This window comes from Pseudoliparis swirei, chromosome 24, assembly GCF_029220125.1.
Source record: "Pseudoliparis swirei isolate HS2019 ecotype Mariana Trench chromosome 24, NWPU_hadal_v1, whole genome shotgun sequence".
NCBI classification, from domain to species: domain Eukaryota; kingdom Metazoa; phylum Chordata; class Actinopteri; order Perciformes; family Liparidae; genus Pseudoliparis; species Pseudoliparis swirei.
Window position 1 is genome coordinate 29,216,601 of NC_079411.1, and position 13,070 is coordinate 29,229,670.

At 43.2% G+C, this 13,070-nt stretch overlaps 1 protein-coding gene across 4 annotated transcripts; it reads left to right on the forward strand.

The window, feature by feature from the left end:
• Positions 1-1,407: 1,407 nt before the first annotated feature.
• Positions 1,408-11,672, forward strand: LOC130189840 (SWI/SNF-related matrix-associated actin-dependent regulator of chromatin subfamily E member 1-like). 4 transcript variants are annotated; one of them, XM_056408799.1, is made up of 11 exons: positions 1,408-1,486; positions 2,231-2,281; positions 2,557-2,600; positions 3,207-3,311; positions 5,146-5,226; positions 5,995-6,126; positions 6,367-6,538; positions 7,417-7,589; positions 8,186-8,287; positions 8,610-8,865; positions 10,205-11,672. In XM_056408799.1, exons 2-11 carry the CDS (start codon positions 2,275-2,277, stop codon positions 10,420-10,422), a joined length of 1,290 nt encoding a protein of 429 aa, XP_056264774.1. In that variant the 5' UTR covers positions 1,408-1,486; positions 2,231-2,274; the 3' UTR covers positions 10,423-11,672. The 4 variants fall into 4 exon arrangements, with proteins under 4 accessions (XP_056264774.1, XP_056264775.1, XP_056264773.1 ...); XM_056408800.1 differs by having other exon boundaries at positions 1,428-1,544; XM_056408798.1 differs by having other exon boundaries at positions 1,428-2,281.
• Positions 11,673-13,070: the final 1,398 nt, after the last annotated feature.

Here is a 13,070-nt window from a genome sequence, read left to right on the forward strand (position 1 = left end):
GCGACTATTTATAAAAGCTTACATGTGATTTACTAGGCAGCAAAAAGTAAATACGTCAAATCGTTGCCTCAGAACATTCTACATGTACGGTTGACTTTTAGGTATTCATGAAGTCAGAAGGAGAATGTCCCGTGTGTTTCCTTGAGCTTCCGCTGAATGCTGGTTTGATGTTCATTGTGAAACTCTTTGTCAAAGGAATACCTCTGCACTGATACATCATCAGAGTCTGCAGCAGCTTCTAAAAATACCTCCACCCTCCACCACCCGAATAAACTTTCACGTCTGCTTAGTTCCAGTGCCTGAGTCTATTTTGGGGAGCTCTCAAGGCTTAAGGAGCTGGGTCTGAAGCTGCATTACATGAACAACTTTACAGGGTTTTCCTTTGATTGATTAACAATGCCACGGGGCCCCCACGCTGCCTCTGGGCATGCACGATCCCACAGCTGTGAGCGGGAGGCCCCTGTGCGAGTGTTAAACCTGCACAGTAGATTACAGGAGGCATGTGACCTCCACCCCACCTCCAGATGGACTCCATCACAAGGTCCGCCAGCCCGCGCCGTGTGTGCAGAATCCCAAGAACATGAAGTACCACACCTGCAGATTATATCACAATGCTGTTCGGCATGTATATTATATTCGGGACGCAGGTGCAGCGGGAATACAATAAGCTCTCAAGTGTGCAGTGCACACGAACAGCAACGGGGTCACAATGAACACAATCAATTAACAAACCCAAAGCACGGACTATTCATGTTGAATGGACAGAGATGTTGGCTAAATCCTGCAGGCTTTGGATTTTTATTCTTCCGGGAACACACTCTTACAACTATTGACCTGGGCTGCTCTCAAACAATGAGAACAAGAATGCAAAGTATTTCACTTCTCATAACAATGGAGCAGTGAATAGGGCAACCTGGGTTCTCTCAAACGCTTAGCGGCCTGTGAAGCCTGCGTAATGCAGCTTACTCACATGATAAATGTGTTTTTTTGTGCATTATATAGGCTAACCTGAGTTTATTACCATGTGGGGGAAAATACAGTTAAACGGTGGAGCATCTGCACTTGCATGACACATTTTAACACGAGGAGAACACTGTAAATCTAGCTTTTGTCTCCATTGTGTTGTGACGATGCACATCTGCACGTCAAGGTTACATGTGAAATCGCAGTCAGCTGCTCTGTGAAGTTATCTTCTTCTTTTATATGCATGGAGTGACTGTTCTTGAGGTGAAATATGTTTCTGCTGTCATATAAATGTCAGTCAGTGAGCAGTGACAGCTGCTGCCGATGAGCATCAGCATCGAGCCGAGGCACATCTGTAATAAGGAGAGGGTGGGGGTGAAAATTCTGGAAGATTCTACAGGAATCTTACGAGTGGACCCCGTTTCATTCGTTTATTGTGGGGACTGTTTGTGAGCGCTAGCGCTAAGTGGGTTAGCATTCCCCGTCACAGCCACGACTGTGGTGGGGCACTAACGCTATTAGGGTGAGTTTTCTCACTTAAGTACACGAGCTTGCTTGCCACCATCAAACTCTATGGGAACGTGTGTACCTCTAGATGTGTTGGTTAGACGTTGCATGCTAATAATATCTCAAGATGTCATTTTCTTTCTCTTCACGCAGGTTGCTAAGCTACCGTTAGCTACGTAGCCATACCGGCTAACGCTACTCCGGCTAACGAGACGAGCTAACGATGTGGTATCGAATACCGAGCTATTAAACATTAATATAACCACAGCACGTTATCAAACTCTACATTTAATGCTGGTTTTCTGCCGCACGACGACCAACTAATGTCGGGAGAAAAACGACACGTCGCAGGAGCGCCGCCGCTAGCTGGTAGCTTAGCACGAATGCTAACATTAGCTCGGAGGCTAGGCTACCACCGTTCGTGGGGACTCCGCATAGACGGTGCAGCCCGGTAGTCACTACCGGGGATAAGACACCGTATCCACGCAGTCACACCGTCTCTGACGTGTCTCGCGACCCAGAAACAAACACATGCTGTTGTTGCCACACATTTATTTAGAGTGAAACACGAAATGGCCTGCAGGTTAAATCCCAACACGTCTTCCCAGCCCGTCGGCTGTGATCGTGACGTGAAGCTAATGTCGTGTCTAGCCGGCGCGGCTCTTTGTTTCGTGCAGAAAGCACCGCGTAATCCACACAATTCACTCCCTAAATACAAAATGAAGCGCTGTCCTTGCTCTAACAATGTGTTTTATTGCAGAGTGATTGACTGGAATGCACTGATCCCGTCTCCTCGCTGCAGAGATGTCAAGTAAGCACCTGGGAGTGTGTGAGCTAACGTGGACATGTTTACACTCGTCCACGTTAAGTGATGCAATCATAATACACATGCATATCTTAATATTAAAATAATTTAAAAAATGATATAAATTGAACTTGTTATTATTGATGGTTTTTATTTCATAAGTATTGTTGAGAAGAGATAACTGGGAGGGTTAGCGAATAATAAGTAATTTGGGAGAATTGTAAATAATATGCAGTTTCACTTGATGGATGCTGATGTTTTCATTTTTTCTTTCACAACAGAGAGACCATCCCATGCCTCTCCGCCTCCCCCGGCCCCTTCAACAGTAAGACCTCATGCACAAGTGTAACACCATCTATTGTCCCACGGTCCTGTTGCTGTACTAGTCCATGCATTTAATATGCATTTAACATGCTTTTAATATGCATTTAATATGCTTTTAATATGCATTTAATATGCATTTAACATGCATTTAACATGCTTTTAATATGCATTTAATATGCATTTAACATGCATTTAATATTATTTTAATATGCATTTAATATGCTTTTAAAATGCTTTTAATATGCTTTAATATGCATTTAATATTCAATTAAATTCAGTTTATTTGTATAGTCCATTTTTTTAAACAAATTACCTGTCCCAGAACCTCACATCGGATCAGGAAAAACTCCCAAACAACCCACCAACAATATGCATTTAATATGCTTTAACATACATTTAAAGATTAGTTTTTGGTTGAATGCACAATGTTAGGGATGCAGACTGATGTTGCCTCTGAATTTATTGCGATTTTTATGAATGCAAGTTTCTATAGAATTTTTATAGCTTTTTAATAATTCATTACTTTTATTTGTTTTGTCTTATGGTCCCCCCCCCCCTCTATTGTGTAGTTTCTCATTCATATTTCCATCTAATTTATTTCCATCAGCAAATGGCCAACACTGTTGGTTTTGTGGGCTACAACCCGTACAGCCACCTGGCCTACAACAACTACAGGCTGGGAGGGAGCCAGAGCAGCAACAGTCGGGTAACGGTATGAATCCTTACAGCAAGAACACAAGGGGGCCAAAACATGTCAGACACTCCTCAAGTCAGGGGAGGGACATCACATCTCTTTTAGGGGGTTCATTGTTGCCCCTCTGACTGAAACCCAGGGGCATTTCAAAATAAATCGGGGCACTTTTTGAAACTTGTGAGATAACATTTAACCGTTGTTCAAAAATAATAAATCTACTTATTAAGACTTACGAGCAATTGTCATAAAAATGCCAATCATAAGACTATTGGGAAATAATAAGACTATTAGGCAATAATAAGACTATTAGGCAGTAATAAGACTATTAGGCAGTAATAAGACTATTAGGCAATAATAAGACTATTAGGCAATAATAAGACTATTAGGCAATAATAAGACTATTAGGCAGTAATAAGACTATTAGGCAGTAATAAGACTATTAGGCAATAATAAGACTATTAGGCAGTAATAAGACTATTAGGCAATAATAAGACTATTAGGCAGTAATTAGACTATTAGGCAATAATAAGACTATTAGGCAATAATAAGACTATTAGGCAGTAATAAGACTATTAGACAATAATAAGACTATTAGACAATAAGACTATTAGGCAGTAATAAGACTATTAGGCAGTAATAAGACAATTAGACAATAATAACACTATTAGGCAGTAATAATAAGACTATTAGACAATAATAAGACTATTAGACAATAAGACTATTAGGCAGTAATAAGACTATTAGACAATAATAAGACTATTAGGCAGTAATAAGACTATTAGGCAGTAATAAGACTATTAGGCAGTAATAAGACTATTAGGCAATAATAAGACTATTAGGCAGTAATAAGACTATTAGACAATAATAAGACTATTAGGCAGTAATAAGACTATTAGACAATAATAAGACTATTAGGCAGTAATAAGACTATTAGGCAGTAATAAGACTATTAGGCAGTAATAAGACTAGTAGGCAATAATAAGACTATTAGGCAGTAATAAGACTATTAGGCAGTAATAAGACTATTAGGCAATAATAAGATTATTAGGCATTAATAAGACTATTAGACAATAATAAGACTATTAGGCAGTAGTCTATAGATTCAGTGTTTTCTTAAATAAAAAAATTAAAACATAAATCAGACAATCATATTAAATTGTATTCTTATTTCTTTGTGCTTATTTATTATTATTAATTTTTTAAAACAACTTTAAACAATTATAACTTCTCTTTTTAATAATATTTGTGTGTATCTACCTAGTACAGGTGATACAGATGAAACAAAGAAGAAAAACATAACAACGCTGCATCAAGTGGAGACATTTTAATCTGTAACAGTTTAACTGACATTAAAAAAGTCAAACGAAGACCTCTGCAAGCATCAACAGCACAGGAGCTTCGACCTTCGACCTTTGACCTTCGCCTTGTTCAGTGCAAACAAGATGAGATACATGTTTTGCATTCCCTGTAAAATGAGCCGATGCTGAAGCCACGCCCCCTCCCCCTCTCAGGCTGGTCAACGGTCCTGCTGTGCGTTTTGAAACACCTTTCAGAGTCCACATTTCAAGTGACCCGTGCCGCCCGTGTTGCCATGGCGACACAGACGTGCCGCACGGCGCTGTAATTCAGTCGCCGCGGTTCGCTGACAAATCTCAGCTGAAGTGTTTTGTTGTGCGTTCCCGTCACAGCGAGCGCGGCGCCGGTGTTCTCCGCGGGGTTCTCCGCGGGGTTCCCCGGCTCGTGTGCGACCTCAAACTGTCATGAACGAAGTTCACTGGATCCGTGGAAGCAGGACGGCTCAACGCCGCTTCATGGTGCAGGGCGTGTGCCTGAGGACTCTCTTCTTCACCAGAATTCCTCTGGAGCGAATATCCCGAAGCCGCCGAAGCCGCCCGACAAGCCGCTGATGCCGTACATGAGATACAGCCGCAAGGTGAGCGCCGCCAGGTGAGCGCCGCCAGGTGAGCGCCGCCAGGTGAGCGGCGGCGGCGTGACGCACGGCGTCTCCTCCTCAGTCTGAAATCAGATCGATACGACGCTCATTGGGCTCCAGACACTGATAAGCAGGCACGTGCACAGAGCCCCTAGAGGTGCTCAAGCTCCTCCCCTTTTGCCCTGGATGAGAGGAGTGCTCCCTCTGCTGGAGACACTTGGTCCTCATGAACGAGTTTGAAGAATACAAAGTTATTCTCTGGCATCAGTTTCCCCCAAAATGTGTTTTGATATCTGATGGGGAATTTCGCCCCGACATGCTCCAGAGCCCCCGCCCCCCTCCCCGCTCCTCCTCCTCCTCCTCCCCCTCCTCTTCCTCCTCCTCTTCCTCCTCCTCCCCTCCTCCTCCTCTCACATGTTTATTATATGGCATTTTTCGCTCCTATCATTTTGTAAATGAAAATAAATTGTAATGTTAATATAAAACTTGTCACTGTGTTCAGCTCTCACGACACAATGTGTTTCAGGTGTTGCTTAGCAACCAATTACTTAACTTCAAGTTACAGTGATCAATAGAAACATCACTTTGGCGCCCCCCCTGCCCCACATGTCTGTGCACGTGTCTGCTAATCACCCTTTCATGAAGTTGTGCAGCTCAGTCAAGCCGTTGTCCATCACGTGGAGCTCTGAAGCCCCGTCAGAACCCCAGAACCCCAGAACCCCAGAACCCGAGCCCAGCTCCACACCCATGTCTGGTTCTCATCACCAGGTTTGGGATCAAGTGAAAGCCTCCAATCCCGAGCTGAAGCTGTGGGAAATTGGGAAGATAATCGGTGGCATGTGGAGGGACCTCACCGATGAGGAGAAACAGGATTATCTGAATGACTACGAAGCAGAGAAGGTTGGTGGTTCCCCGCGGCGTGTTTATGGGATGTGTGCTGGTCCCTGCTCGGCACTTAAGGCCCCATTTATGGTTCCACCAAGAACCTTACAAACCAGGGTTCTCTAAAGAACCTATAAAGGTGTCTCAAAGAACCTTCATAAACGGTTCTTTGAGGCCCCGTTTCTGGTTTCTGGTTGCTGTTTCCGTGGCGTGTTTGTGGTCCTCTGACGTGGCCCCCCCCCCCCCCCCCCCCGGTAGATGGAGTACAACGAGAGCATGAAGGCCTACCACAGCTCCCCGGCCTACCTGGCCCACCTGGAGGCTAAAGGCCGAGCGGAGGCCGCCCTGGAGGAGGAGAGCCGGCTGAGGCAGACGAGGCTGGAGAAGGGAGAACCGTACGGCAGCGTGACGCCAGCAGAGGACCCCGACGGTACACACACACAGACACACACACACACACAGACACACACACACAGACACACACGGTGCACACACAGACACACACAGTGTTATCTTCCTCCTCTGTTCACACATGTTTTGTGTGTTGTTTCCTCTTGAAAAGACGTTTCTGTTGTCGAGCTGAACAACAGAAACATCTCATCTCGCCGTCTGTGTTTACGTCTTGTCGTATTCTCGGTGTCGGTTTAGGCGTAATTGCAGAATTTACATTCTTTTGTCTCTTGTTTTTCAAAACTGACAGACACACACACATACACAGAAACACACACACACACAAAGTCTCTCTCACACACACACACACACAAAGTCTCTCACACACACACACACACACAAAGTCTCTCTCACACACACACACACAAAGTCTCTCTCACACACACACACAGAAACACACACACACAAAGTCTCTCTCACACACACACACACAGAAACACACACACACACAAAGTCTCTCTCACACACACACACACACACAGAAACACACACACACACACACACAGTCTCTCTCACAAACACACACACAGAAACACACACACACACAAAGTCTCTCTCACACACACACACACAAAGTCTCTCTCAGACACACACACAGAAACACACACACACACACAAAGTCTCTCACACACACACACAAAGTCTCTCTCACACACACACACACACACACACAGAAACACACACACACACACAAAGTCTCTCAGCGAATGAAAATCAAGCGTCGATCTCTCCATAACATCATATATACATATATGTATATATATGAGGTATGTAAATAAATATACATACCTCTGTGTAACGGGCCTCTATTCTTCGGCCTTCTGACTCGCGGGTGAACATCTATTTTCCCGCCTTCAGACTTGGACGACGGCCTCTCCAGCAAGCACTCGGCCGCGGCTCGTTTCCAACGCAACCACCGGCTGATCAGCGAGATCCTGAGCGAGAGCGTGGTGCCCGAGGTGCGCTCGGTCGTCACCACGGCGCGCATGCAGGTGCTGAAGCGCCAGGTCCAGAGCCTGATGGTGCACCAGGTAGGACCCGGGGTCGATGATGTCATCGTCACCTGTGAAGGAGGGTGTGTCTTTGGGACGCAAACAAACCAAACATGTTTTCAGAGTTCATTTCTCGTTTTTCAGTGAAACTTCATGAAACTAGAACGTGTTGCAAAAAAACATTTGCTAAAAAAAGAAAGAAACTCCTCGTCCAATCAGCAACATAAGCCCCGCCCACTACGCCCAAACTCAACACGTAGATTTATTCTTTTTAATAATTAATAATAATTTCAAAAGCAAATGTTTTTATTTTTTTGCAAAATCATATTTTTAGCATTTTTTATTTTAGCAAATTTTTTGTTTTTTGAGCAAATGTTTTTTTTCAACCTTCATAATAACCACGCATAGCTGTGTGTGTGTGTGTTTGTGTGTGTTTGTGTCTGTGTGTTTGTGTGTGTGTCCGCGTTTGTGTGTGCGTGTCTGTGTGCGTGTTTGTGTGTGCGTCTGTGTGTTTTTGTGTGTGTGTGTGTGTGTGTTTGTGTGTGTGTGCGTGTTTTTGTGTGTGCGTGTGTTTGTGTGTGTGTTTTTGTGTGTGTTTGTGTGTTTTTGTGTGTGCGTGCGTGTGTGTGTCGCAGAGGAAACTGGAAGCGGAGCTGCTTCAGATTGAAGATCGCCACCAGGACAAGAAAAGAAAATTCATTGAGGCCACAGAGTCGTTCACAAGTGAACTCAAAAGGGTACGCCACCTTTGACCTCGACCTTTGACCTCTACAATGTGCAGCACTGGTTCTGCTCTGGTTCTGTACCATTGCACATGGCCACCGGCTGCAGCACCGCCCACTGTTTACACCAGGGGGCGCCACTTAACCTCACAGCGCCGTTCACTGACTGAAGTGTGTTTGCAACCAGGTACTGAACCCTGGTGGTTATGAACTTCAGTCGGTGACATCATTTAGTTGCTTTAAGTTGTTATTCTGCACATGTATGTTCAACCATTACTAAACTTTGAGATAGTTTCCCCTTTCCTACATTAAATCCCTCATTCCTGTTCTTTTAAAGCTGTGCTGTCTGAAGGTGGAAGTGGACACGGAGAAGATTTCTGCAGAGATTTCTGCAGCAGAAGAAGCCGCTCGCAAGCGGACGGCGGACCGCGAGAAGGACGGCGGAGACCGAGGCACGAAGGACGCCCCGGCCTGTGTGCTGGCCGAGGAAGACAAACACGTCTGTGCGACGCATGGAGCCAAGCCCAACTCTCAGAGTGAGAGGAGCAGCAAAGAAGGCGAAGAGGCCGGATGCAACCACGACGATACGCCAGGTAAGCCACGCTGCGGCTGCTGCGGCTGCATCCTTCTTTGTTTTGTATCCAATTTTTTTGGGGGCCTTCAAATGTTTTTGTTTTTTTGAGCATTTATTTTTATTTTTAGAGCAGATGTTTTTATTTTAGAGAAATGTTTTAAAAAATTGAGGAAATGTTTTAATTTTGGAGAGCAAATTGAAAAGAAAATGTAGCACTTTTTATTTATTTTTTAGAGCAAATGTTTTTATTTTTTAGAGCAAATGGTTTTTTTTGGAGCAATTTCCTTTTTTTATATGTTGTATATATACATATATATTTTATTTTATATTTTGCTTTGTATGCTTCTATATCTTTCTTCCCTGTTTTTTATATTTTATATTTTATTCATGTGTGTTTGGTTTATTGGTGCTGCTACTGCTACGACAAATTTCCCCTTGGGGATTAATAAAGTATATATCTATCTATCTATCTAATAAAGAGATATCATTATTATGAGCTACTATCTCTTTATTCTGAGGTATTGTCTCATAATAAAGAGATACTCTCATAATAAATAGATACTATTATTATTATGAGCTACTATCTCTTTATTAACAGATATTCTCATAATAAAGAGATACTATCATTATTATGAGATACTGTCTCATAATAATGACGTAGCATTTCTTTATTATGAGATACTATCATTATTATGAGATAGTATCTCATAATAAAGAGATTAATGACTTAGTATCTCTTAATATTAGTGACTAAAAAGTTATGAATTAATTTCCACATTCCTCTCAACTCAAGTACACACTGAAAAAAAATATTTTGAGCAAATGTTTTTTTTGAGAATATATTATTTTTTTAGAGCAATTCTTTTTATTTTTAACAAATGTTTTGTGAGCAAATTGTTTTTTTTTTAAAGAAAATGTTTTTCTAAGCAATTGTTTATTTTTTAGAGAATATTTATTTCATTTTGTAGAGCAATTTTTTATTTTTTGAGCCAATATTTTTTTTGGAGCAATTTCCTTTTTGTAAAGATTATATTTTTTATTTTTTAGAGAATATTCATTTTTAGAGCAATTCTTTTTATTTTTAGAGCGAATGTTTTTTTTAGAGCAATTATTTATTTATTTTTAACATGTTTTGAGCAAATGTTTTTAAAGAAAATGTTTTTCTGAGCAATTGTTTTTATTTTTAGATAACAAGAAAAACATTTTTTAGAGAATATTTATTTTATTTTGTAGAGCAAACCTTTTATTTCATTTTTTATTTTTTTAGAGCAATTTTTTACCTTTTTTCCCACAAATGTTCTTCTCCTGAGCTTCACATGTCCAGCCTCATGCGTCCTTCTTTGTTTCTCTGACTTCAGAGAAGCCAAAAGCTTCAGAGGAGCTGGAGCCTCGTCCGGGCAGCGAGGAGGCGGCGTCGGAGAAGGAGAGCGTCCCCGAGGGAGCCATGGAGGAGGAGACCATGGAGGAGGGAACCAGCGACAGCAACACGGGCTCAGAGACCACCTCCGCACAGACGGAGGACGCCCCCAGCAGCGAGCCCTCAGAGAGGAAAGGCAGGGCCAGAGCAGCCCACTGAGAGGCCTCCGCCGGGGGCTGCCGGTCCACAGCAGCCCACTGAGAGGCCTCCGGTCCACACGTCACCCTCAGTCCCTCAAAGAACACCAAGAACATTTCGAGGTTTAAAACACCTGAAAGAAGCTGACGTTGAGTTGTAAAACACCAAAAGACTCGCGGTCACACGCTGAATACAAACTCAACGGCCCGTTCATCAATGAGTCTCCTCCTCACGGGCTTCCAGACATGTGGAAGAACCCTGGAACGGATCCCCGTGAATATGAACATGAAACTTACTTCTAGTGAAATTACTGCTTTATTTTCCTCCTTTGGGTCAAAATACTTTAATTAAACTTTTAAACTATCACCACCGTAAAAGAGCTTCAGCCTCAGGCGGGTCCATTAAACTATTACACTTTATTAAATGTCCTTAAGCCGTACGGTCGAGTTCGAATTCAAGCGTAAAACAAAACTTTTCAAAATAAAAGCCCGATGCATCCTTTAGAGGAAGTGGTTTAAAATCTTAATAAATTCTTCATACACAACAATATCAAAAGTTATACATCCAAAACCAACAAGGCAACTACAAAACAAACCTTCCAGCCCTCGAATGAAGACATGAACGTTGTTCAGTGTTATGTAATCAGGGTTCCTACGGTCATGGAAAACCTGGAAAAGTCACGGAAAGATCGCAAATCATAAAAGTTTTGGAAAAGTCATGGAACTTTTTATATTCACATGTTCATTTACGCTGTTTTAAATAATTAATATGTTTTTTAAAGAAAGACGCTCAAAATATATGCCGGCGTACCTCTCGATACGCAACATGTTCTACATGTTTCATGTTTATACCGAGAGTTCAGTTGGGTCATGGACATTTGGTTTAAAGTCCTGGAAAAGTCCTGGATATCCATCGGTCACCGTGTGAGAACCCTGGATAATAACGTCGTTTGTCGTGTTGTTTTTGATTTTTTTGCATGATGCAATCTTTACAAAAGCGGTTGTGAGGAGAGAGGAGTGTCTCCTCTCCGGATGTTTCCGTGACTGTCGTCTCAGTAGTTATCTTTGTTATTTATTATCAGTATCTTTATTGATCGTGTATCGGTTCACGCCTTCTCAAGTCGGCTGTCAATCAAATCAGAAGCAGTGCGCTTAGAAGATGTGATGAATGTTGAGCTCTAGATGTCTGGTGATCGTGTCGTAAACATGCAGTCAATAAATACCATGAGTTTCTTTTTGCATATTTATATCAATAAACTTTTCTACCCTGAACGACTTCTCACTTCAAATGTTTGGCTCGACACATTTTATGCAGGGAGATTTTCTTTTTGTGTAAATAAATATTAACTGACATTAACAGTACAAACATTTATAATGTATAACAGACGTTATACGTAAGGCACAGGTGTCAAACACGAGGCCCGAGGGCCGAATCCGGCCCGCCGCGTCATGTTCTGGCCCCTGACGGCTCGAACGACCACCTTCAACGTGAGGAAAATATCCTGTGCTTTTATTTTGAAGGTTTCAAATTAAACTTTATTTATACATTTCTAAAGGTGAGGGAAGTGGGCAACATGAGAGAATGGTCCTCGGTAAAGGTAAAGTAGGCGTGAAGCGTGAAGTGAGGAGACGTCTCCTCTCTTCACACTCTCGCTTCACGCCTCTCGCTCCATGCCTCACGCTTCACGCCTCCTATCTTCACGCCTCTCGCTCCATGCCTCACGCCTCCTATCTTCACGCTTCTCGCTTCATGCCTCACGCTTCACGCCTCCTATCTTCACGCCTCTCGCTTACCGTCCTCACGCTTCACGCCTCTCGCTTCACGTCCTCACGCTTCACGCCTCCTATCTTCACGCTTCTCGCTTCACGCCTCCTATCTTCACGCCTCTCGCTTCACGTCCTCACGCTTCATGCTTAACGTCTTCACGCCTCTTGCTTCTCGCTTCACGCCTCACGCTTCACGCCTCTCGCTTCACGTCCTCACGCTTCATGCTTAACGTCTTCACGCCTCTCTTCTCGCTTCACGCCTCTCTTCACGCCTCTCGCTTCACGCCTCTCTTCTCGCTTCACGCTTCACGCCTCTCGCTTCACGTCCTCACGCTTCATGCTTAACGTCTTCACGCCTCTCTTCTCGCCTCTCTCTTCTCGCTTCACGCCTCTCGCTTCACGCCTCTCGCTTCACGCCTCTCTCTTCACACCTCGCTTTACGCCTCTCTCTTCTCGCTTCACGCCTCTCGCTTCACGCTTCATTCCTCACGCTTCCTCTCCCCCCGTGCAGCGGTGTGGTCTGTAGTTTCAGTGTGAAAGCAACAAACCACGACCGCAGCGCAGCAGCTGCTCCGGAGCCTCCGGAGAACTACGAGGAAACGCAGGAAACAACTCACAGAACCATCTCAGAACATGAGAAGACACACTCCTCAAACACTGAACTTCAGATTTACTCTCGTGGGGTCAGAAGTGATGAAGCTGAAGTCACTGAAACGACCTCCGGGGTCAAAGTGCACCGTGTCGTACGATGACATCATTTATTATATGGTGCACAAACTAAATAAATAATAACAGGTTTAAAGGGAACTGGTGGATTAACATGAGGCACAAAGAAGGATGAAGAGGATTTAATCATGATGAATGTATGAGAATAAGCAGCGATAGAGCAGTAAGGATACACGT